This window comes from Mesocricetus auratus, unplaced genomic scaffold (assembly GCF_017639785.1).
Source record: "Mesocricetus auratus isolate SY011 unplaced genomic scaffold, BCM_Maur_2.0 Super-Scaffold_100025, whole genome shotgun sequence".
Classification (NCBI taxonomy): domain Eukaryota; kingdom Metazoa; phylum Chordata; class Mammalia; order Rodentia; family Cricetidae; genus Mesocricetus; species Mesocricetus auratus.
In genome coordinates, this window is record NW_024429206.1 from 15,369,644 (window position 1) to 15,394,643 (window position 25,000).

General features: G+C 48.3%; 3 protein-coding genes across 9 annotated transcripts in view; 1 reads left to right on the top strand and 2 right to left on the bottom strand.

Annotated features, from left to right (window-relative positions):
- Window positions 1–526: 526 nt before the first annotated feature.
- Rilpl2 (Rab interacting lysosomal protein like 2) lies at window positions 527–12,118 on the bottom strand. 2 transcript variants are annotated; one of them, XM_021233324.2, is made up of 4 exons: window positions 11,505–12,118; window positions 6,806–6,957; window positions 5,544–5,694; window positions 527–967 (listed from the first exon to the last, which is right to left on the bottom strand). In XM_021233324.2, exons 1-3 carry the CDS (start codon window positions 11,808–11,810, stop codon window positions 5,586–5,588), a joined length of 567 nt encoding a protein of 188 aa, XP_021088983.1. In that variant the 5' UTR covers window positions 11,811–12,118; the 3' UTR covers window positions 527–967; window positions 5,544–5,585. The 2 variants fall into 2 exon arrangements, with proteins under 2 accessions (XP_021088983.1, XP_005080676.1); XM_005080619.4 differs by having other exon boundaries at window positions 5,590–5,694; window positions 11,505–12,115.
- Window positions 12,119–17,071: 4,953 nt separating this feature from the next.
- Snrnp35 (small nuclear ribonucleoprotein U11/U12 subunit 35) lies at window positions 17,072–20,735 on the top strand. 6 transcript variants are annotated; one of them, XM_040731450.1, is made up of 2 exons: window positions 17,072–17,530; window positions 19,616–20,735. In XM_040731450.1, the coding sequence occupies exon 2, from the start codon at window positions 19,667–19,669 to the stop codon at window positions 20,405–20,407; it is 741 nt and encodes a 246-aa protein (XP_040587384.1). In that variant the 5' UTR covers window positions 17,072–17,530; window positions 19,616–19,666; the 3' UTR covers window positions 20,408–20,735. The 6 variants fall into 6 exon arrangements, with proteins under 6 accessions (XP_040587384.1, XP_040587383.1, XP_040587387.1 ...); XM_040731449.1 differs by having other exon boundaries at window positions 17,075–17,530; window positions 19,664–20,735; XM_040731453.1 differs by lacking the exon at window positions 17,072–17,530 and adding an exon at window positions 17,680–17,992 and having other exon boundaries at window positions 19,664–20,735.
- A 1,660-nt stretch (window positions 20,736–22,395) lies between these two features.
- Rilpl1 (Rab interacting lysosomal protein like 1) overlaps window positions 22,396–25,000 on the bottom strand; it is a 31,705-nt gene continuing 29,100 nt past the window's right edge. The window contains 1 exon segment of the mRNA XM_040731334.1: window positions 22,396–23,134. Within this exon segment, the coding sequence (XP_040587268.1) occupies window positions 22,990–23,134 (145 nt within the window). The 3' untranslated portion in view covers window positions 22,396–22,989.

The following is a 25,000-nucleotide window of genomic DNA, read 5'->3' on the forward strand; positions in this document are numbered from 1 at the left end:
TTCCAAGCCAGCCAGGGTTATATAAGGAAGGGCTGTCAGGGAGATAGAAGCAGAGACTGCAGCACTCCCCAGAAGCTCCAGAGGCAGCAATCCTGGAGTACACAGCAAATTAGAAAGAAGGGAAACCCTACCTCAACAAGGTTGAAAGTCCAGAAACAACTCTAAAGTCTGTCCTCTGAGGACTGGGAAGGTGGCTCAGCAGCTAAAAGCACTGACTCTGCCCTTCCTGAAGTTTCCCAGCATCCAGATGGCAGACTGTGGTGACAGTCTGTAACTCTAGTTCCAGGAGACTGACACCTAATGTTTTGCTTGCTTCCATAGTAAAATGAAAAGTACTTTGCCCTACTCTTGAGCTCACAAGCTTACGTAGTCCATTTCTAATCAGATCTTTGGCATTTCCTTCGGTCTGCAGAGACTTAAGTCTCCCTGGCTGACACCTCACTTGGGTTCCATGAAACACACATGCCCTGTATGCCCACAGGCACAAGCACCATCTTTAGTAGGAGACCACTCCAAAATAGTAATAGAAAGTATAAAGGTCTTTATTTAATACAAAAGTCATATAAAGTTGTATGAGAAAAATCAAGTATTCACCAAGTATCAGCGAAGTCAATTCCATATTTTCCCACGTTAACGACCAGAGCATCTCAAAGGCTGGAACAGGCCAGAGTCCTCTCCATCTGTGGAGGCAGGATGTGGCCATGCTCTTTACATTCTGGAGTTCTTGGTGTTGTCTCGCCTGGCCTGGCCAAAGCATGGTGGCTGTCCAGGTCTGTCCCCAGCCAGCAAGGGAGCAGTGAGAACATCTTCCTTTGACTATTCTGAGGGGGAAATGAGTCGCCAGCCCAGAGCAGATACATGTCACAGAAAGATGGTTCCAGAAGACACCTTGACAATTGTCTTCTCGGGTCAGAGGCCTTTGCCATGGCCTTCAATCTAGGTGTGTTTCCCTGACCGGAAAAAGAACCTGGGTAGATGGAAAAAAGGAAGAGAGTATGGTGAAATCAACTCTTGCATGCTGTGGAAGCCTATGTTACAGTGGGTAAAGGCACTTGTCCCGAGCCTGACAGCCTGGGTGTGATCTCTGGGATCCACGTGGTGGAAGGTGAGCATCTATTATAATTTGCTGTCTGACCTGCACACATGTGCTGTGGCATGAGAACAACCAAATAAATTAGAAATAAATGTGCCCGGTGGTAGAGGTGCATGCCTTTAAGCCCAGAACGCTAGAGGCAGAGGCAGGTGGGTTTCTGAGTTTGAGGCCAGTCTGAACTACAGAGTTAAGGACAATCTCAGCTACACAGACAAACCCTGTCTCAAAAAAACAAAAGCCTGATAACCACCCAAGGCACAGATGAGTATCCACACACAAACACCCTGCTGGCCCTGGTCCACGCACAGGACACAGAGCCCTTCCCTGGCTCCTCATTCTCAAGACAAAGATGAAAATTCTTCTTAGCCAGGCATATTTATTCAAAGTCACCTGTCCCCTCATTCCTTCCACCAGTTTAGTGAGCTTATCAGATGTGAATATGCAGCTTCCTGACCACAGACATCTTACTTTTGCCTTATTTGGCTTAAGTGCCAGTGAATTGGCTTGAAGAACTCCCAAAGAGGAGGCTGAAAGAAACCAGTGGTTCCTGCCTTCTTGAGACTCCATGTAGACTAAGCATACAGGAAAGGGAGAATACCCAGTCTCTCCAGAAAGCAGAGCTCACTGTGAGTATGGTCTTGTTACTGGCTGGGTTAGAGGTCCATGTGTTCCACGTGTCTGATTAAATGGGACTTGGAGCTGAGGTGTAGTGGGAGCTGCTCATCTATCATCTGAGCACTTGAGGAGTGGAGGCAGGAGGATCAGTAGATCAAGGCCAGCCTGGGCAACTTTTAGTGAGATTCTGTCTCAAAAACGTTTCAAAACGCAAAATCCAAAGAGGGCTGGGGGTTCAGTTCAGGGGTAGGGTGTGTGATTAATCTGTAGAGTACAGGCCCATGCACGCCTTTAGTCCTGGCAAAGGTGAGGCAGGAGAAGTGAATCTCTGAGCTCAAGGCAAGTCTGGCCTACACAGTGAGTTCCAGCACAGCCAGGGCTACGTAGACATACCCTGTCTCCAAAAACAAAAGCAAAAACACTTTTTTGGGGGGATGGATTTTTGAGACAGGGTTTTTCTGTGTAACATTCCTGGCTGTCCTGGAACTCACTGTATAGACCAGGATGGCCTTGAACTCACTGAGATCTCCCTGCTTCAAGTGTGAGGATTAAAGGTGTGCACTAACACCACCTGAAGAAAAAAAACAAAAAAAATTTTTAATGTAGATGTCAACTAAGGAATGCTGGGCACAGACACAAAGTCTTCCCCAGGGAAGAGCCCCCAAGTGGGCTTTCCTATATCATTGAGCAGCTGGAGTGGGGGGAACGCATGGAAAGGGTCAAAGGAAGGAAAGGAAAGGTAAGGGAGAAAGGATAGATTTTAATTAAAGTAATTTATTATTAAAAACAAAATATGGTAAAATATGGTGATGCGTCTTTATCCCAGCACTTAAGACAATCTCCTGAGTAGGCAGGAGTTCAAGACTGTTGTGCCGCCAGGCGTTGGTGGTGCACGCCTTTAATCCCAGCACTCCAGAGCCGGACGCAGGCAGATCTCTGTGAGTTTGAGACCCGCCTGGACTACAGAGTGAGTTGCAGGACAGCCTCCAAAGCCACAGAGAAATTCTATCTCGAAACCCCCCCCAAAAAAAGACTGTTGTGCCCAAATTGCAAAGTCCCTAGAGACTACCAGGAAGACCCACTAAATTGCAAAAGCAAGGTTTAATGATTGTTCATCCAACCATGACAGGTACCCCGTCTGGCTAGCTGTCCCAGCAGCCTCCAGAGGAAGTGAGGTTCCCTGTCTACTGCTAGGTTTTAAAGACAAAAGTTACAGATTGCATCAGTAGGTATGGGTTGGTTTCTGATTGGTTGACATTTGGGAACAATCAGAATTTCTCAAAGTCATATTTTGGCACAAAATACCTGTGTACCAATTATTTTCACTGGTCAGTGCCGAGAGGGAATATTCTGTGGTTTCTATGACTTTGTCTTGTTACTTGCAGGTGGCTTGTTGTACATTGATACCAATAGTTTTCAGAACTATATCCTGGAGACTACAGGGGAGGTTTTGGTCCCTCCTGGAGTTTGTTTTGTGGCCAAACAGTTCCCAGGAACCAAGCATCTAGGAGGCTGTGGGGAGGGGTGTCTGGAGTTTCTTTGTGACCACTTTTGGCCCTAGGCTCCGGGAGGCCAGAGGACCTGGAGTTTCCTTGTGTCAGAGGCCTATGTGTCTTTTCTGTATCCTGTCATGGTTACTAAATCAGGGGGCTGAATGAGGACCTGGTCCCGTTATTTCTAAATTATTAGATGTGAAGCCCTTGAGTTTAGTTTACCCATTTCAAAGACCAGGCAGCAGGTCTACATAGTAAATGTCAGTAAGACCTTGTCCAAAAAAAAACAAAACAAAACAAAAAAGCAGAGGCAAGCAGATTTCTGTGAGTTTGAAGTCAGCCTGGTCTACTGAGCAAGTTCCAGGGCAGGCTCCAAAGCTACAGAGAGAAGCCTGGGCTGGAGAGATGGCTCAGGGGTTAAGAGCACTGACAGACATACATGGAGGCAGGACATTGCATACATAATAAATAAATATTTTTTTAAAAAAGGAGAAAAAAGAAACCCTGTCTGGAGAAACCAAGAAAAGAGAGCAGTGTGTGATCACTTAGTCCCCTGTGATAGAAGGTTCTAGCGCCCTCATTTTCATGTTGGGAAACATAGGCTTTAGGGAATTCGAGTGGGCTTCATAGCCTTAGGAGGTAGAGTTTAGGGCACCAGCACTGCCGTTAGACTAGACGGAGGAGTGTGTGTCAACGTCTCAAAGGCGGAGGGTTCTGCTAGAATTAGAAACCCTAGGGACTATAGAGCACATACAGAGCTTATGACCGTGTGTAATTCAGGGGGTCTGCTGATTAAACGTGTTCCCTGTGTGCTGAGCTCTACGTCAACTGGACACAAGCTAGAGTTAGCTGAGAAGTGACCTTCTAGAGAGAAATTGGTTCTGTACTGCAAGCCTGTAGGACATATTCTTAATTTGTGAATGATGTGGGATGGTCCAGCCATTGGGGGTGGGTCAGAGTCAAGGTGTGGGTTAACCAGGCCCCTCTGCTTAGGATCTCACCAGACTGAACTCTAGATTTTTTTTTTTTTGGTTTTTTTCGAGACAGGGCTTCTCTGTGACTTTGGAGGTTGTTCTGGAACTCGCTCTGTAGACCAGGCTGGTCTCGAACTCAGAGATCCTCCTGCCTCTGCCTCCCAAGTGCTGGGATTAAAGGCGTGCGCCACCAACACCCGGCCCCTCTCCAGAGTGAGTAGCCCTGTGTTTCATCTCCCCACCAGGAAAAGCTGTTTCACACAACACTGTCCTAATTGCCTTTGGTGATGAACAGTTATATGGAAATGGGAGTAAATAAACACTTCCTTCCCCAAATTGCATTTGCCCACAGTATCTCATCCCCAGAACAGAAACCCCACGACACCCTGCCAGAGTATACGAGCAACAAGTGCTCATAACTGCTACCCATATGCCCATCACCAAGTTTCCTCTTTATATTTAAGAGAAATACCTCGGGCCGGGCGTTGGTGGCGCACGCCTTTAATCCCAGCACTTGGGAGGCAGAGGCAGGCGGATCTCTCTGAGTTCAAGACCAGCCTGGACTACCAAGCGAGTTCCAGGACAGCCTCCAAAAAGCCACAGAGAAACCCTGTCTCGAAAAACAAAAAAAAAAAAAGAGAAATACCTTATCGATAGATTCTCCTTGGCATACCAAGTTGCCAGCAAAAGGCTCTCCTGCCTTGAGGCCACTATTAACAGGAGGTTCACTAGAGCACAGACTCTGCCAGGGTGCCACCCTTGACCCATGACCGAGATGGCTACATGATGACTGGGCAGAGGGTGTGGCAGCCTAGCTTGAAAAAAGACAATCAGATGATACCTATCCCAGACTGGACATGGTGGGGGGCAACAGCATGAATTGGAAACTTGGGAACTCAACTATTTCTTTGGTTTTCTTTGTCTTTTCCCTTGAGACAGGGTTTCTGTGTAGCTCTGGCTGTCCTGGAACTCACTCTATAGACCAAGCTGGCCTCAAACGCACAGAGCTCTGCCTGCCTCTGCCTCCTGAGTGCTGAGGCTAAAGGTGTACACTACCATACCCTCCTGAAACCTCATTATTTCTGGAATATTCCATTAATTATTTTTGGATCCTGGTTTTCCATGCCTAGGTGAAATCTTGGGAAATGACCCTATGAATAATTGTAACAGCATTAATAACATTATGGCTCAAAGTTCTTGAGTCAGATTCTCATTCAAGGCAGACTGGCAAGATGTGTCCCATGCTCAGACTTCTTCCTGAAACTGGTTACAGTTAAAACTAAATGGCATGAAGCTTTTCTACTGGCTGCAGCCACATGCCAGAAGAAGAGAACCTCCCATCCTAGGGCTGGCAAGCTTCCCACACACCTCACAGTCATGATCTAGTGGTCATGGGGGCATCTGGGTGACTCACAGCTTCTTCATGATGGTCCTCTCTTCCTTGTCACTGTTGCCCATGGTACCCACAGCATCCTTCTCTCTTCTTCCTCCTGGAGCTTCTCTGGGTGGAAGCAGACCACTGGGCAAATGGGAGAGAAGAGACAAATAGTTGTCCTGCGGTTCTCTTTTCTGGGGTTATGGTTCAGTGGTACAGCACATGCTTAGTACACAGCTGGCCTCGAACTCCACCCCTGACACCAAAAATAAATAAAATAAGGTATTTGTTGTTGTGCTTTGAGACAAGGTTTCACTATGTAGACCAGGCTGGCCTTAAACTTAGAGAGACCTGCCTGCCCCTGCCCCTTGAGTGCTGGTATTAAAGGGGTGTTCTACCAAGCTGACCATTGTTGTTTCCAATCAGGGTCTCACTATGCAGCCCAGGCTGCTTTGAACCCATGGTCCTCCACCCTTACTGACATTACAGGTATGCATGACCAGACATGGATGAACTTCTTTATGTTTGTACAGAGAGGGTCTCATGTAGCACAGACTAGTCTCTGAATTTATAATCCCCAGGCTCCACCTCTGGAGTACAAGGATTATACTCCATGAAAATCAGTGCATTACAAAGAAAGGAGACACAGGCAAACACCCACCTCACACGTCTGAAGCCACACACAACCTGGACTTCCTCTTTTTTTTTTTTTGGATTTTTTTTGTTTGTTTTTTTAAGACAGGGTTTCTCTGTATTGTTTTGGAGCCTGTCCTGGAACTGGCTCTATAGACCAGGCTGGCCTCGAACTCACAGAGATCCGTCTGCCTCTGCCTCCCGAGTGCTGGGATTAAAGGCGTGCACCCACCAATGCCCTGCTGACTTCCTCTTTTGTTTGTTTGTTTTTTGCTATTTGTGTTTTTTCGAGACAGGGTTTCTCTGTGTAGCTTTGGAGCCTGTCCTAGAAATCTCTCTGTAGACCAGGCTGGCCTCGAACTCACAGACATCCCCTTGCCTCTGCCTCCCGAGTGCTGGGATTAAAGGTGTGCAGCACTGCTGCCACCACCTGGCCACTTGGCCGGACTTCTCATGGTCACGTCTCCCTATTACACTTTCAAGGGCTTTTTGCCATCCAGTGCCGTGCAGCTATATATACACTTGGTGCCTGGCACAGATGGGTGTTCAGTAACCTGGGTGAGTGAACACAGGAGCCGGTGTGTAAAGCATCAAGCACCCTAGGCTGCTGCAGGGAGCCCACCTCCTGTAGCACTGCAGTTCCTCCTGCACCAGCAGCAGCTGCGACTTGAGCTTGTTGCGCTCCTGCAGCACGTCCCTCAGCTCCTGCAGAGTGAAGCGCGGCCGGTTTGGGTCGGTTAGATCCACTACCATTTTGTCCGGTCCCAGGTTCACCTGAAAGACAGCATGCTGACACGGTCAGTTACTACAATGGACCACACCCACCCCTGATGGGAAAGGTCGGCTCTGTGGCTCCCAGGTGCCCTGTGAGCTGAGACCAGGCTTGGCTGGAGGTCTGGCAAAGTGCCATTCCCTGAGAGGAGACCCAGGGTTCCTCAGGCTGGAGCAGAGAAAGTGATGGGGGAAGTCCTTCTGTGTATATGTTTGTCTGGTTGGTATAAATAAAGCTCTGTTGGCCAATAGGGAAGCAAGACAGGTGGGACTAGGAGTCGAGGAGGATTCTGGGAAACGTAGTCAAGAGAGTCGCCATGTGATCCTGGGAGGAGAGAACGCAAGTCTGGCATCCTCGGTAAGATAAGACCTTGTAAAAATATATAGATCAGTAATTATGGGTTAATAATTAAGTCAGAGCTAGCCATTAAGAAACCATAGCCAACGGCCAACAGTGTCTCATCTGTTATTTGGGGGCAGAGACAGCAGCAGGACCCAGGCAGTTACAGAGGGAGTATGACCAATGAGTACATCACATTAACAGAGGAGTGGAGGTGGTTAAATGAAAGTTTGAAGGTGCTATTGCTCAGACTGAGGACCTGAATGTGGAAATGATAGATAACAAGAAGGGATGGGATTTATCAGTGAAAGCCAGAGTACAGAGCTGGGGAGATGGCTTTCCAGTTAAGTGTAACTGCTGCTCTCGCAGAGGACCCAGACTGGGCACCTAGCACCCACATGGCTACTCACAACCATCTGTAACTCCAATTCCAGAGGATGCAGCACCCTCTGCTGGCCTCGGAAGGTATCAGGCACACACATTTGGTGCACATACATGCACACAAGCAAAACCCCCAAACACATGAAAATCAGTGCATTGCAAAGAAAGGAGACACAGGCAAACACCCGCCTCACACGTCTGAAGCCGGGGCTCCATCCCCAGCACCAAAAACCACCCATGACAATATACTGAACCAAGACAGTCACAAGTTACATGTGTTATGTAACATGAAGATCCACATGACTCCCCTGGGACACAGTCACAATGGGGCTGTGTTTCTAGTCTCCCAATCTACATTCCATTGTCTCAGTAGTAGTGTATCAGGGTACATACAGTTCAGACCTCTCTCTGCTGATAACAGGACAGTGGAATTTTTCCCAAATCATTAAAAAACAAAGGCATTCCTCATACTCTTTTTGTTTTTTTAATATAATGCTGACTCAGGACTTCTGGAGTCACTTCCTGGGTAGCTGTGGGTGGCTGAAGGGTTTCACCCATCTTGAATCCAGGGAATAAACAAAGCCAGGACCTTAGTTCCAGCACTCAAGAGGCAGAGGCAGGTGGATCTCTGGGAATTCAAGGCCAGCCTGGTCTACAGAGTGAGTTCCAGGACAGCCAGGGCTACACCGAGAACTTACCTCAACAAACAAACAAAAACAACCAAAATGGGGGAGGGGGATTAGGAGAGCAGTGTGCTTGCTCACTCACTAGCCTGCCTCGAGAATAAGGAAAAAAACAACCAAACAAAACCCAGGTTTTCTTTGGGGGGGAGGTTGGTTGGTTTTCAGACAGGGTTTCTCTGTGTAGCTCTGCCCCCACCTCAAAAAAAATAAAATTGTAGAAAAAAAGATTATGTGAATGAACTCGGTGTCCTGAACAATTAACCTGAACATGGTAAAGGAGGGTTGGGGAAGCCACTCAATGGTAAAGCACATTTGCCCAGTAAGAGCCAAGCCCTGAGGTCCATCCCACTATGGTTTAAAAACAAACAAACTTAAAAAGATACAAATAAAAAGTAGGCAGATGTGGAGGTACAGCAGTTGGAGCAATGGCTCTTGCAAGGGACCCCAGTTAGGTTCCCAGCACCTACACGATGACTCAACAAAAGTATGCAAGCCCAGTTCGGGGATCTAACAGGTACACACGATGTACAATTATAAATCTAAAAATCATTTTTTGTTTGTTTTGTTTTTTGAGACAGTTTTCTCTGTATTGTTTTGGAGCCTGTCCTGGAATTCGCTCTGTAGACCAGGCTGGCCTGAAACTCACAGAGATCTGCCTGCCTCTGCCTCCCCAGTGCTAGGATTAAAAAGCCTGGCGCTGGTGGCGCATGCCTTTAACTCCCCCCCAAAAAAACCATTTTTTTTAAAGATTTATTTATTTATCACATATACAGTGTTCTGCCTACATGCCAGAAGAGGTCACCAGACTGAATTGTAGATGGTTGTGAGCCACCATGTGGTTGCTGGGAATTGAACTCAGGACCCCTGGAAGAGCAGTCAGTGCTCTTAACCTCTGAGCCATCTCTCCAGCCCAAATAAACATTTTTAAATAAGCCAATAAATCTAGCACTAGAGAGGCAGAGGCTGATTTCTGTGAGTTTGTGGCCAGTTTGAGGTCTACATGGTGAGTTTCAGGCCACAGTGAAACTTTCTCTCAAAAATAAACTGAAGACAGCAAATGAGTTTCATGTTACATTATTTGACAAGTCAAAATAATTTAAAAATCATAAAAAAGTAATAAAAAAGAGGATATTTTAATAAACTATGCTGTGAGTGAACTTTTTTATTTTTATTTTTTTTTATTTTATGCTCTTTCTTTCCTTCCTTCTTTTCTTCTCTGAGGCAGGGTCTTGCCATGTAGCCCAGACTGGTCTCAGACTGGCCTTAGTCTCCCAAGCTAGTATGACAGGCATGTATCACCACATCCGGCTCCCCACCCCCATGCTTCCCACACCCCGACTTCAGACTGTATTTAAGGAAGAAAACATGCTACCTCATCTGGTGCCTGTGACACTTGCCCCCTCTGCCCCATGGGGAAAATCACTGGGCCCCATGCAAACTACAGTTCCCAGGCCAAAATGCAGCTTCCTCCATTTCTTTTTTTTTTTTTTTTCTTTTTTTGGTTTTTGAGACAGGGTTTCTCTGTAGCTTTGGAGGCTGTCCTGGAACTCACTTTGTAGACCAGGCTGGCCTCGAACTCACAGAGATCCGTCTGCCTCTGCCTCCCGAGTGCTGGGATTAAAGGCGTGCACCCACCAATGCCCTGCTGACTTCCTCTTTTGTTTGTTTGTTTTTTGCTATTTGTGTTTTTTCGAGACAGGGTTTCTCTGTGTAGCTTTGGAGCCTGTCCTAGAAATCTCTCTGTAGACCAGGCTGGCCTCGAACTCACAGACATCCCCTTGCCTCTTCCTCCCGAGTGCTGGGAGCTTCCTCCATTTCTATGTGCCTGAAGACCATCTGCACCAAACAGCATGACTATGGCAGAGCAATCGGGCAAGAGAATCTCCAAGGCCAAGCTACCATGGAGGTTCTTGGCCATCACCTCGCTTGGGCATGGAAAAAAAGAGTTTCTCTGCAAAAACAGTCATCACTGTCACTTAGAAGCAGGTGAAACATGCCAGTGGTGGTGGTGGTGGTTCAGACCTTTGCTTCCAACACACAGACTGAGCCAAGAAGATTACCATGAGTTCAGAGAGAGAGACAGAGAGAGACAGAGACAGAGAGAGAATGAGAGAGTTCCTTTCTTAGAATGACTGTTTAAGCTGGGCATAGCATCTCATGCTTGCCATCTCTGCACACTGGATGCTTGGGTTGGAGGACCTCTGTGAGTTTGAGTCTAATCTGGTCTACACGGAAAGTTCCGGGCCAGCGAGGGCTACTTAACGAGACCCTGCTTTAAAAAAGAAGAAAGAAGGGAGAAAAAAAGAGAGAGACCTTCTCTCATAAACAAAAATTAATAAAGTAAGGAGTGGGCTATGTACCTCAGCAGTACAACTCTTGCTTAGCACATTCAGGACCCTCCAATGCCCAATATTTCAACCCTAAACCACAGAAACAACAAACCACCTCATGTAGCTTCTTAGATGCCTGTGCAGTTCAGCTCTACTAAGTCTAGCAACTCTGGGCTTTGGTGCCTAACAGACTTGTCCCCCCACTGTGTTTCTGTAGTGTAGTGGTTATCATGCTCACTTCACAAACTTGTCCCCTGACACACATATACACACACTCAAGGACACGTGCACATGTTAATAATTTTTTTGTTTTTGTTTTTGTTTTGAGACAGGGTTTCTCTGTGTAGCCCTAGCTGTCCTGGAACTAGCTCTGTGAATTTGAGGCCAGCCTGGTCTACAAAGAGACTTCCAGGACATCAATGATACACAGAGAAACCCTGTTTGGGGGTGGGGAGTAAATCAAGGCTGGAGTGATAATTCTGTGCCTAAGAGCACTAGCTGTTGTTGCAGAAGACCTGGGTTCGATTCCCAGCACCCAGCTCACAACCATCCATAAATCCATGGTGGGCAATTCATCGCCCTCTTCTGGCCTTCCCGGGCACTTCATGCATGTGGCACACAGAATGCACTGCAAACAATATGCCCATAACACACACACACAAATAAAAGTTAAAATAACTTTTAAAAGGTTAAGTAAATTGAAAACCGAAGCAGTAGGCTACTGACATGGAACACTGCAGGGTCTGACATTTAGTAGGTGCTCAATAAATGTTGACTGTGGGAATACTTCCAAACTGAGGCTTGGGTTTTGCTCACCTGGCCTCCGGACACACCGGCTCTCCGCAGCCCCTCCACCTCCTGCCTGAGGTTGTCCCTCTCCATCCTCAGCTCCTCGGCCACCAGGCTGCCCTCGTTCACCAGCGCCTCCAGCATCTCCATCACACGCACGATCTTGAATTGCAGCCGGGTGACTCGGGGGTCGCTGCCCAGGGCCATCAGCTCGCGGCCCACCTCGTAGGAGATGTCGTACACGTCGTCGGTGGTCAGCTGCAGGGGACTCTTGGCCAGGGCGCCTTCGTCGTCCTCCCCGTCCTCCTCCTCCCGCACAGGGGGCTCCTCCATGGTGCCCCCGACTTCGGCGACCTCCGGGGCTGCTGTCACTACCTACACGTCCACTGTCTTTGGGTTAAGAAAACTTAGCGCTGGGCCAAGTCCACGTCGTGTGCAGTCTGGGTGGCCCCGGAAGAATGCTCCGAGTCGCGGGAAGCACCACACCACGGAAAACCACGCGCAGCCGCACAGCCGTGCGCCAGATGTAGGGGACACGGCTAAGGGGCCGTGGGAAGCAAAGCAGCGAGAAAAGAGACGAGGCAGCAGCACGAGAGGACCAGAGGCCTGCGCTAGCCCGCGGAGGAGGAGCCGCCCGTAGCTCCGCCCTTGGTGACGGGCGCGTGAGAAGCCTGGTTGCTATAGACACCGGGGCGGACTTTCCAGGGTGGTCATGGAAAGAGGGTTAAAAAAAAAAAAAGCTCACAACTTTTTCATTTTGCAAAACTGGAGCTTTCCAGCTATCGAATTTGCATGCTAGGGGAGGGGAAATCCAGGTCTCTATTGAAGTTTCTTTTTTTTTAAATTGTGTAGCAAAAAACAGCCGGCAGCCGCTGAGCTGGGCTTTGGTGGAGCATGGCAACAGGGGCCTCTAGCACTCAGCTAGCTATCTTGTTGGCTACCCCGTTATATCTCAATACATGTGAGCAAGGAAATGCAGAGAGCCGACTCCTCTGCATCGTGAATAGACCTTGAAAAACGGGTTGCTAAAGGGAAAGAAGCCGGCACAAAAAGTCACGTACACACGACTTGTTTTCTAGAAAATGTCAGAATAGAGGAGTTCCCAGGCAGGGAAGGGCAATCAGCTTCCTGTTATTAAAAAGAAGTAAAAGAAAAGGTGCAGGGCACAGTTCCATTCAATCAGATGCGATCTAAGAAAGGGCTTCATGGCTGGGGTCAGACCTCGAGGTGGGAGGGAGAGCATTATTCGATAGCAACAATCTGTCTGTGAAGTTCTAAACAGGACCCGGCCTTGTTCTCTTTAAAACTTAGAGGAGCTTCCTCAAGAGTGAAACAAGGAGTGGCTTCGCAGTGCCCTCCTTTGTGAGTTCCAGCCTGATATACAGAGCAAGTTCCAGGACAGCCAGAGCTACACAAAAACAAAAAAAAAACCAGCCAAGCAAACAAAAACAAGAACAAAATAACAAAATGCATTCCGTTGAGGATCGATACTTTTGATATCAAAACCAAAGATTTGGCTGGTGTGGTGGTATATCCCTTTAATTCCAGCACTCAGGAGACAGGCAGGAGTAGCAAGCTTGATTTAACATGTTGCATTTAAGCCAAGGCTCCACAGTGAGACCCAGTCTCACAATAACAGACAGGGAGACTGGAGTGATGGTTTAGCAATTGAGAGAGCTGACTGCTCTTCTAGAGGACCAGGGTTTGATTCCCAGCACCCACACCATGTGTAACTCCAGTCCCTAATGATTTCACACCTTTTCCTGGCCTCCTCTGACACCAGTATGCACATAGTGCATATAACTTGCATTGCAGGCAAAATCTGAAAGCACAGCAGGGCGTTGGTGGCACAAGCCTTTAATCCCAGCACTTGGGAGGCAGAGGCAGGCGGATCTCTGTGAGTTCGAGGCCAGCCAGGTCTACAAGAGCTAGTTCCCGGACAGCCTCCAAAGCCACAGAGAAACCCTGTCTCAAAAAACAAAAACAAAAATTTGAAAGCACAGCCGGGCGTTGGTGGCTCACGCCTTTAATCCCAGCACTCGGGAGACAGAGGCAGGCGGATCTCTGTGAGTTCGAGACCAGCCTGGACTACCAAGCGAGTTCCAGGACAGCCTCCAAAGCCACAGAGAAACCCTGTCTCGAAAAACCAAAAAAAAAAAAAAATTGAAAGCACATAAAAAAATGATGAATTAAGAAAAAAAAAGTTGGGCAGTGGTGCACAGCTTTAATCCCAGCACACCAGAGGCAGAAGCAGGCTGATCTCTGTGAGTTCGAGGCCAGCCTGGTCTACAAGAGCAAGTTCCAGGACAGCCTCCAAAGCCACAGAGAAACCCTGCCTTGAACCCCCCCCCCAAAAAACAAAACAAACAAACAAAAACTCAAAGACCAAAACCCCTCCAAAAAAACAAAGACAGGGCTCTTGTTTTTGCATGGCATAGGCCAGTTAGCTGGCTGGCAAGCTTTTGCAGATTCTGTCTCCTGTCCTCCACAGGGGAATTGGAATTACAGAGTTGGACACCACCAAAGCACCTGTTTTTTATGTGTGTTCAGGGATTTCAAGTGTTTTTTTTAACCCACTGAAGCATCTCCCAAGGCCCTAGGACCCATTTGGAAGGAAATGGAAATTGTGGGAACGTAAAAGTAGCCTGGTCGGTGGTGGCGCACGCCTTTAATCCCAGCATTTGGGAGGCAGAGGCAGGCGGATTTCTGTGAGTTCGAGACCAGCCTGGACTACCAAGCCAGTTCCAGGACAGCCTCCAAAGCCACAGAGAAACCCTGTCTCGAAAAACCAAAAAAAAAAAAAAAAAAAAAAAAGTAGCCTGGTCGGGGAACAAGCGCTACAGAGTAACATGTGAGTATGCAGAGCCCTAGGTGGGGTTCTTAGCACCAAAGCCGCAGATGCAACTTCTCCACTCACTGACTCAGAAACACCAAGGCTGCCACAGCAGTGTTTTCATCAAAAAGCCCTCTAGGTAACACCGGTTTTCGTTTTTTTTTTTTTTCTCAATCATTTGTATATTTGTTTTTATTTATATAGTCTCATTCTGTAACCTCTCTCTGGCCTGGGACTCACTATTTAGCCAGTCTATTCTCAAACTCATGGCAATCCTCCTGCCTTATCTTCTTGAGAGTTGTTGATCTTACAGGTGTGAGCCACTACACAGGACAATATTTGGAATCCATACTGATGGTGCATCCATCCAGACAGTAGTAGAGTACAAGGGTCCAAAACTTGGCTTTGCTACATGGGGGCCGTGTTGTAGTTAGGTAAGAACATTACTCCTGACTTAGGGGCTCAGTTTTCCCAACTGTAAAATGGGAATAAGGATGTTTTAGAAGATTGCTGTGGATTATTGAGGGCTCATATGACAGAGATGAAGTATTCAACCAGTGCTATTTTATTTATGGTTTTTCGAGACAGGGTTTCTTTGGCTGTCCTGGAACTTGCTCTGTAGACCAGGCTCGCTTCAAACTCAGAGATCCACCTGCCTCTGCTGAGATTAAAGTTGTGTGCCACCACAGCCAACACTGCCTGGCTGACCAGTGTTATTTTAATCATAAGCTATTTTCATTGCCAAATAGAAGAAAAAAGAAAAATTTCAGCTCTGTGTAATTATTTGGGCAATAACAACTGGATCAGTAACAGACATAGAAGAATAAACAAACAAAGTATGCATTACAAGTTTTGGTGGTCCAGACTTCAAGCCTCAGGTACTTGGCAGGCTGAGGCAGGAGGATTCCAACTTCAAAGCCTTCCTGCGCTATCGAGTTTGTTAGAGTCTAGTTAGGCAACTAAGTGAGATCCTCTCCTGAAATAAAAAGTCAAACAACAGAGGTTGGGATGTAGTTTAATAGCGGAACACCCACCTAGCAAGGTCCTGGGGGTCAACCCTAGGGCCACAAAACAAACAAAAGCCACAAAGAAGCACACATACGGCATGTCTGTAACAGCCGGGCATTGGTGGCCCACGCCTTTATGCCCAGCACTCGGGAGGCAGAGGCAGGCGGATCTCTGAGTTTGAGGCCAGCCTGGTCTGCAGAGTGAGTTCCAGGAAATATTGTTAAGATCCTGTCTCAAAAACAAATGAGCAAATAAATAAATAAAATGAAACAAAAAACACACCAATTTCGAGGCAACCCTCCATCTCGAGAAGTCCACACCATTCTTGGGTGTGTACTCTCCTCCTCTGCCTGCCCAACCTGTTCTCTCCCCTCCCCCCATATGCCCTGCCGTCCTTCAGAAATTCGATAACTTTGCTTTTCTGTTGCTGCTGTTGTTGCTTTTCAAAACCACTATCCCCTTGAGAGCTAAAACAGACAGGAAAAAGGTTGAAATAGAAAATGAGAGCAAGTGGGTGGGGGTCACACATGATCTCAGTGGAACTGGAGATGTTTGGTCCTGACACCCACAAACAGGAACGTTCCACCAGCAAGTGGGTGTATTCTTCAGGTCCCCTGACTCTCTGACACCAGCTCTTTTCTGAGTGGCTCCTTCAGAGTAGCTTTTCTGGGTTCTAGACACCATGTTCATTCATGCAGGAAAACGGCCAGGACTGTGGAACTTTCCTAGACCGTGGAGTCCACCTTTAGTTAAGCTCTTAGGGGGAGGACCCAGGTGCTGTCTGGAGCACATGCTTTGCATTTCTGTACATCAATAGTAACTGGCTTCTTGGTTTTTCTTTTCTTTTTCCTTTTTTGATTTGTTTTGAAGACAGGGTTTCTCTGTGTAGCCCTGGCTGTCCTGGGAACCACTTTGTAGACCAAGTTGACCTGGTACTCACAGAATCACCTGTCTCTGCCTCCTGAGTGCTGGGATTAAAGCCATGTGCCACCATGCCTGGCAATTATTTGTTTTTAAATCTCTGCGATCTAGGCCAGGTGGTTCCAGCCCGCCTTCATCACCCAACAGTTAATAAAGAGCCACAAGGCAGCCCAGTGGTGGTGGTGCACACTCTCAGGAGGCAGCAGCAAGAGTATTTCTGAGAGTTTGAGAGTAGCCTGGGTTACAGAGTGAGTTCCAAGGCAGCCAGGGGATACACAGAGAAACCCTTTCTCGAAAAAAAAAACAAAAAACACACACACACACACACAAATGCTCAGGTCAACCACTCAAAATTGTAGGCCTGGATTCTGGGACTTGTGAGACTGAAGGAGGAGGATTGTAAGGGAAAAAGGGAGGGAAATGAGGCTGAAAGATACTTTTTTCTCTTTTGGTTGCCTTTTTCTTTAACATTCAAAGATTAATTTATTTGTGTTTGCAGTGCCCTGGGAAACCAGAGAGGGCGTTGGATTGTCTGGAACTGAAATTACAGACTGCTGTCAGCAACCGACTATGTGGGTGCTGGGAAGCGAACCCAGGTCCTCTGTAACAGCAGCCAGCTCTCAATCCCGAACCAACTTTCCAGCCTGTAACTGGCAATCCTCCTGCCTCAAACTCTCAAGTGCTGAGACTACAGGTGTGCACACCACGCCCAATACTAAAAGTGGAGTTACTAAGTCTAGAGATTGGTAAAACAATGGGAATGGAAGAAATAACTTCACATTAAGGTCACCAACATTTTATAGGAGAGAATCCAATATAAACAGATTCGCAAGGTAAACTGGTTCCTGACAACTAACTGCACATTCGGTAGTAAAGCGACTAAATTTAAGTTTTTATCGTTATGAAAAACAAACAAACCGAAGTCTTCTTATCCTTAAAATATCCATTTCAATATGCTGGATGTATATAACTTCTTTTTTTAAGTAATTCAAGAGCCGGGAGAAGGGCCCACGCTTTTAATCCCAGGATTCAGGTGGCAGGGGCAGGCGGATTTTTCAAGTTCGGGGCCAGCCTGATCTACGAGTGAGTTCTAGGGCAGCCAGGACTACATACTGAGTCCCTGTCTCTGAAAGCAAAACAAAAAAGCAGCTCAAGGTTTGTGGCGAATCTGCTGCTGCCAATAAAGAGTTTCGGTGGAGGTCGGCGTAAGACTCCTGAGTCGCTGCTGGCCGTCGTGTCTTGGGAACGGCCTGTCTCGTCTCGGCGTGGAAAGAACCCAGGACTTGCCGAGGTGAGTAGAAGAAGCTCGGAGGGAACAGGGTCAACGCCAGGAGGCGGAGAGAATGGTCCGGCAGTCCTGCGAGGCGCCACGTCCGCGCGTGGCCGACGCCATGTTGAAGCCTGGCAGAGGAGGAGGCCGGGAGGTGGGAGTGGGACTGAGGGTTGGTGGGAGGTCGGGCCTCGGAGGAGCGGCGGGCGAGCCAGACTCCTGGACCCGTCAGGGCCTAGCCCCAGCCTGGGGATCACGGAACCAGCTTCCTACCGGCAGTTCCGCCCTGGCTTCCTCAGCGCCATTGCGCATGCCTGGGATGGGTTGATTGACGCGGCTGTTTGTGTCGCTTTTCTTCGGGTTTTCCGGGGAGAGCGCTTGCCGTTTCTCAAGTTTCTGAGACCTACCCACCTCTGGTGAGGACACTTTTTTTTTTTAAAGGTGGAGAGCTCACGCGTCTCGGGCTGCCCTCCAACATATTAGGTAATCAAAGATGAGCCTGAACCCCAGACCAGTCGCCCCGCCAGCCCTGGCTTCTTTATGCCCAATCTCGAAAGAAACAATATAACCCGCCTTTAATTCCAGCGTTTGAAAGGTAGAGGCTGGCAGGTTTCTCGGAGTTCGAGGACACCCTGGTGTATATAGAGATTTCCAGGGCACCAGGACTACATAGTGAGACCCTGTCTCAGAAAACAAAACATAAAAATAACCCCTGAAACTTGATTTGTGCTATAATTAATTATAAGAGACTCCACCCCACAGTTCAGTGACGGGATGGGATGTAGCTCCTTTGGTTGTCTAGCGTGCAAGAAGCCCTGGGTTCCGTCTCCAGCACCCATTAAACTTGGTTGCAGGAAGACCAGAGGTTGAGGATCCTTGACTATCTATATAGGAATGTCAAAGCTAGCCTGGGCTGTGTGAGATCTTGTATCTCTTTCGTTTTAAATTCCAGGGTAGTTTTGTTTGACTTTAAAAGAAAAAAAAAAAAAAAAACAGGGCAGAAAGCTGAAATTACTGGCAGCTCCTTAAGTAGGAAGAGAAAAAGTGCCGCCTGGTGTAACAACATAAGCCTTTAACCCCACCACAGAGGCAGGAGGATCTCTTTGAGTTCAAGGCAAGCCTGCATTTTTTTCTTTTTGAGATAGTGACTCACTAGGTAGACCAGGAAGACCCCCGGGTCTCCCTCTGAAACCCAAGGCTGGCCTCATGATCACATCCTGAGTGCCTGGTCGAGAGGTATGCAACACCCCACCTCGATACAGCCTTTCATTTTTTATGAGAGCAACGAGGAAGTGGTGAAGAGTAGACTTGAGGGCTGGAGAGATGGCTCAGAGGTTAAGAGCACTGACTGCTCTTCCAGAGATCATGAGTTCAATTCCCAATAACCACATGGTGGTTCACAACCATCTGTAATGAGATCTGGTGCCCTCTTCTGATGTGTAGACATACATGGGCAGGGTGTTGTGTTCGTAATAAATAAATAAATCTTTAAAAAAAAAAAGAGTAGACTTGAAGCCCCTGGTTTGACTCCCTTACTGGTGTACTTCTTAGTTTTAAGACCAGAAAACCTGCTGGAGTCTGACCTCATCTGAAGTGACACTGGTGGCACTCCATCTTGACTTTGTATTGCTGCCAGGTGAGAGTTCGGAGCTCAGCACCACACGTGCTAAAACCCCAGTGCTAGCTGCTGGATCTCCCACAGGGAGAGCTCTACCAGCTACGCTACAATGGAAGGAGAGCTCAGTTTTCTTTCCAAGAATTCATGGCTCAGTACGAAGGATCTCCAGAGAATATTAGGGCAGGGAGAAATGGTGGTAACAAGACTCCTCTGGTTCTCACCTGAAGGAATTCCACACAATTAGGGAGAAAAAGATGACAGTGGTTAGAAAGCCAGAACCCAGGGAAGCCTGTCACTTGTGGTCCTTCTGTTGTCTGGCTGTGTACCGTCCTTTTACTGATAAGGAAACCAGGGAGGCAGCTTTGTTGCTTGTGAGTGACAAGTTGGTATAATCCTCCTTTTTATAATTCAGTAGACGGCTGTGTAATGTTCAGCTTTGAACTAGCCCAGGATGACTTTGATATTTTCATCTCTACTGCTTTCCACAGCTGTGGAGAAGACAGGTGATTCACACTGGCTTGCTGTTACTGTTCTAGAACATGAGTGACTGGATGCCCATTGCCAAGGAATATGACCCGCTGAAGGCTGGCAGCATCGATGGCACGGATGAAGACCCTCATGACCGGGCTGTGTGGAGGGCCATGCTGGCCCGCTACGTACCCAACAAAGGTGTTACTGGAGACCCCCTCCTGACCCTGTTTGTGGCACGACTAAACTTGCAGACCAAAGAGGAAAAGTTAAAGGAGGTCTTCTCTCGATATGGTGACATCCGGCGGCTGCGGCTGGTTCGGGACCTGGTGACTGGCTTCTCCAAGGGCTACGCCTTCATTGAGTACAAGGAGGAGCGGGCCCTGTTGAAGGCCTACCGTGATGCTGATGGCCTGGTCATTGACCAGCACGAGATATTCGTGGACTATGAGCTGGAGCGCACCCTCCGTGGCTGGATCCCTCGGCGGCTGGGTGGTGGGCTAGGTGGGAAAAAGGAATCTGGGCAGCTGAGGTTCGGGGGCCGGGATCGGCCTTTCCGGAAGCCCATCAACTTGCCAGTTGTCAAGAATGAGCCGCATAGAGAAGGGAAAAGAGAAAGGAGGGAGCGCTCTCGATCCCGGGACAGACACTGGGACCCCAGGCCCAGGGAGCGGGACCATGACAGGGGCCGAGAGAAACGCTGGCAAGAGAGGGAGATGGCCAGGGTGTGGCCTGAGAACGATCGGGAAAGAGAGAGGGAGTTCAGGGAGGACAGGGTCAAAGGCAGAGACAAGAGGGACCGAAGTAAGTAGAGCCAACAGCAGCCAGCCTAGGCTTACCCAGAGGCCCCTGGGTGGGCCATTGTCAGACTGGGACAATTCCCTTTCCAGTACAGAACCCAGAGTCAGGAGACCTAAGAGAGGCCATGCTTTTGCAGCATTGAGGCTTGAACTGGAGAGCACAAGCATGCTAGGCAGGCGCTCCCCTACAGGGCCGCAGAGGATGGGAGGGAGAAACAGGTATATAAGCCACTCATGTCATGTGGACATAGAGAATGTTTGTCATCCCAGTCCTTGGGAGATGGAAGCAGGAGTATCAAACGAAAGAAAGGGGATAATAAAGAATTTGTCCTCACTTTCATACACTTAATACCCTTTAAGGTGGGGTTCAATGTGGCAGAGAGGATGGTTTAAGCCCTTCAACAGCCTGGTGTGGTGGCATACACCCTCATCCTAGCACTGGGGAGGCTGAGGTAGGAGGATTCAGAGTTTGAAGTCAGCCTAGGTTACAAAGTAAGACCCTGTTTCAATAACCTACAAGAATTAGATGTAACACTGACATTGATTCGTGGGATGCATTGTCTTTTCCATCTTCATGTTTGCTGAATTAACATAAAAACAGGCTAGAAAAGCCAAGGCCAAGGAGAATTGTCCAGTCTGTGATAACCAGACAGCATGCTAGGCATCTGGGTCAGCAGGCAGCTGCTCAAGTCAGCATAACCCGCTCCCTGCAAAAATGATGACTGCCTGCTTTCCCCTGACTGGCATTTACAGTGAAAGTAGTCTTGCAGGGCTGTGATCTGAGGCTTTCAGCCCTTTGGGAAGAAAGGTCAAGAGAAGTGAGATGAAAGGATGGGAGGGACATGACCCTTCTCTCTTCCTAACCATCTAGAATCTGGTTTGCTGGGCAGCTAGGGTTCAGTGACCCAGTGTTTAGCCAGGTGTGCTGAGTGCCTCCTGGTACTTGGGAGGCAGGTGCGGGCAGTTTGGTCTGTTTGAAATCCCGTGCAGTTTCAGTCGATAAACATTGCCACTGGGGAGCTAGCAAGACAGCTCAGAGCACGGTACATGCTACATGGACTGGAGAGACAGAAGGCCAGCATCCAAGAGCACAAGCTGTTCTTACATTTGACCTGGGCTTAGCCCAGCACCACATACAGCTTATAAATGTCTCATTCCAGTTCTAGGGCATCTGATACTCTCTTCTGGCCTTAGGCCTCACATACACACATGGAGGCATTCCTATAAACATAAAAGGATAAAATCAAATCCCTTCCCCCTTTTTTGACAGGGTTTCTCTGTGTAGCTTTGTAGATTAGGCTGGCCTTAAACTCACAGAGATCCGCCTGCCTCTGCTGCAGTGCAGTGGTGGTGCACGCCTTTAGACCCAGCACTAGTGGGCAGAGGCAGGTGGATCTCTGAGTTTGAGGCCAGCCTAGTCTACAGAGTGAGTTCCAGGATAGGCTCCAAAGCTGTACAGAGAAAGCCTGTCTTGAAGGGGAGGGGAGAGTCTGAGGCCAGCTAGGGCCATATAAGAAGTCCTAGCCCCCTCCCAAAAAAAGGTGCCATTGAATTTTCTATCTCCTTACTGTCAGAAAGTGGCTGGAACTTCTGATGTCACTTACCTTGGAGCCACAGTGTGACTATAGGCATGTACCCCACGCTCAGCTTCAGTCTCAACAAAAATAGTGCAATGCACACAGGCATGGTCCCATCATCCATATGATCTTAGGAAGTGCTGCCCTCTGAAGCCCTTAACCCCAAGTGCTCTGCATCAGAAGTACATGGGCCAGCCTCCAGTGGCCATGGCAACCGTGGGTCAGCTAAGCATGTGGTCCCCAAGCCCCTGCTTACCGGATGCCCTTCCACCCATCGGTCCTCCTCACCCGCCATATCATATCGCCCAGGCTCGTGAGCCTGGCACTCAGTCTCCTTTAAGACACTGTCTTCTTGCACAGGACCCAGAATTTCACACAAGGAACAAAGGTGACAGGAAAAACGCACACAGCAAACACTCGATGTCTCATCCTAGACAACTTTGTTTGGTTAGTACTGTGTAGCTCACAGCAGATTGAAGGCACACCACCTCGGACAGGCTGTTTGGGCCTCTAGCCTCACCAGGAACAGCAAAGTGACAATCCCAAGGTTGTGATGACTTTCTGTTGGGTCCCGTCCAAGTCGGGTGGCTCTCCCTAAGACTAGAGGCTCTGCCTGACCGCTCCAAACATCCTCCACCACCTGCTACCTGCAGGGCAACTGCGTAATATAAAACTCCCCTTCCACTGCCTCTCACTAACATGACAAAGGCCTTGAGAAAACAAAACAACTAAACCTAGGAGTCAAATAGCCATGACAGTGGTAAGTGACGTGTTCGGCCTAGGAAGCTTGTTATTAAGATTAACAAGGTCTGGCTTCAGATCCTTGTCCTATTAAATATAGGTTCTAAGGGGTCAGAGGCCTTGAGTATAAACTGGATAGCCCTGCAGATAAATAGACACTTCTTTAGATTTTGGCATCAGGTTTTTTCATCACCCTCAAAGCAGACAGTTCATTTGAGGGGTCGATGTTGAGGCAGCCACCCGGAGCAGGTGGCAGGCGGCCCAGGGGGGTCACAGTCACAGGTGCTGTAGGGCTTCCTGTCCTTGTTCTGTGTACCCGTCATCTCGTTGAGTATTCGCCCAGTGGCCAAAGGACTCGTGGATGTGCGCGGGTCTCTGCATGTTGGCCAGGCGCTTCTTGTCCCGGGAGAAAAAGCTAAACCTTTTGGAAGGGGAAAAGGAAAACAAAGATGGAAGTAAGTGCTTGTCCTCTGCTGCTCCACCTAGCTCCAAGGCTAGGACGCACAGGAGCAAACACCAAGGGGAGCAGATCCATTCTCAGTATGGAGGATGCAGTCAGCAGAGTTCTACAAAGCACTGGGCCTTCGGGAGTCATTTAGAGAGCAAACCCTGGGCTTGTGCATGCTAGGCAAGCACTCTCCCTACTGAACCCAGCCCCAGCCTAGTAATTTCTTTAATGAATCTAATGATGCTTTGAAAGAACCTGAATGTTGTGAGGAAGAGGATTCTGAGGCAAACGCATCCTTAATATTCATTCATTCATGTGAATATATGTGTGGGCAGTCAAATGACATGGCTCCTATAAGGATGCCAGAGGGCAGATAGTAGGAGTCAGTTCTCTTCTTCCACTGTGTGGGTCCCAGGAGTTGAACTCCGGTTCTCAGCCTTAGTGGCAAGTGCCTTAATCCACTGAGCCATCCGTCACACGTGCTACATGTGACTAGTGTTCTACAACCAAACCACAATTTCTGTGTGTGAGTGTGTGTGTGTGTGTGTGTGTTGTGTGTGTGTGTGTAGGTCTAAAGTCAACTTGAGGAAATCAGTTCTCTCCATCCACTCCATCTTTGGTCCCAGGTATTGAACCTAGGCCCTCAGGCTTAGCTGCATTCATGTTTAGTCATCTCACCAACCCTCGGGCCATTGATATTAATCTTATAAGACTTTGCCAGATCGACCTGGCGGACTTTTTTTTTTTTTTTTTTTTTTGGTTTTTTACGAGATGGGGTTTCTCTGTATTGTTTTGGAGGCTGTCGGTCCAGCCCAGCCTCGAACTCACAGAGATCCGCCTGCCTCTGCCTCCCGAGTGCTGGGATTAAAGGCGTGCGCCACCACCGCCAGGCCCTGGCTGACTTTTAATTTGTGATCCTCCTGTGTCAGGCTCAGGTAGTCATGGTGGGCAGGAAGCACTTTTGCCTGCTGAGTCATCCTGCAAGCCCCCTAAACTTTGAGACTGGTCTCTTGTTCACCCCTCTTATTGCCATCACCTCTCTCCTGGTCCTCAGTAGGAGAGCTGGGGTTCTAGGAGCATGCTTGGAGATCTGACTTTACACGGGTCCAGGAGATTTGAACTCAGGTCCTCACATCGGCCGACTCCCCAGTCTGAGGGGTTTTGTTACAATCACTCACGTCTAGAGAAGAGGATATTGCCTTTCCAGGGTTACTGGAACCACACTCCCTTTCTAGCAGGAATAGAATGTTCTTTCATCCTTAAGCCGAGTTCACCTGGGGAAATTCTCTAGGGCTTTCAAGGGCAAGTGTGAGTGGGCTCAGGCTGAACAGGGGAGGGCTCGTTCTCACACAGCAGGCATTGAGTTAGTTTGCCCACCACTGCAGACTCACCCCTGCTAAGGTCTCAGCCTGACTTAGGGAAGCCACCTGCAGAAACCAGCTCCCCCGCCCCCATTTTTCTGCACCAAACCAAACAGCTGCCAAGACAAAGCTGTTTAGAAAGCTGGAGACAAGCAGTTAGTGTCACGCTCGGATCCCCAGGGGGCACTGGTTACTGACCCGTCACCTAAAGAATCTTCTTTACTGGATCATGGACAAGGTGGTTTTTAGAGCGAAAACAGAAGAGACAAAAAGAATTATCGGTGACATTCCCAGCTGCACTCGTGGAGGTCAAGGGCCACAGTGGCAATCACACTCCATTCCCACTTGAGATGCCAACAAGCAGGTGACGGCCATGCAACTGAAGTGGCCAGAAGGGACAGGCTGGCAGCAGCTACCACAGCCATTCTAAATGCACAGCAAAAAAGAAAAAACAAAACAAAACAAAAAACAAAACAAA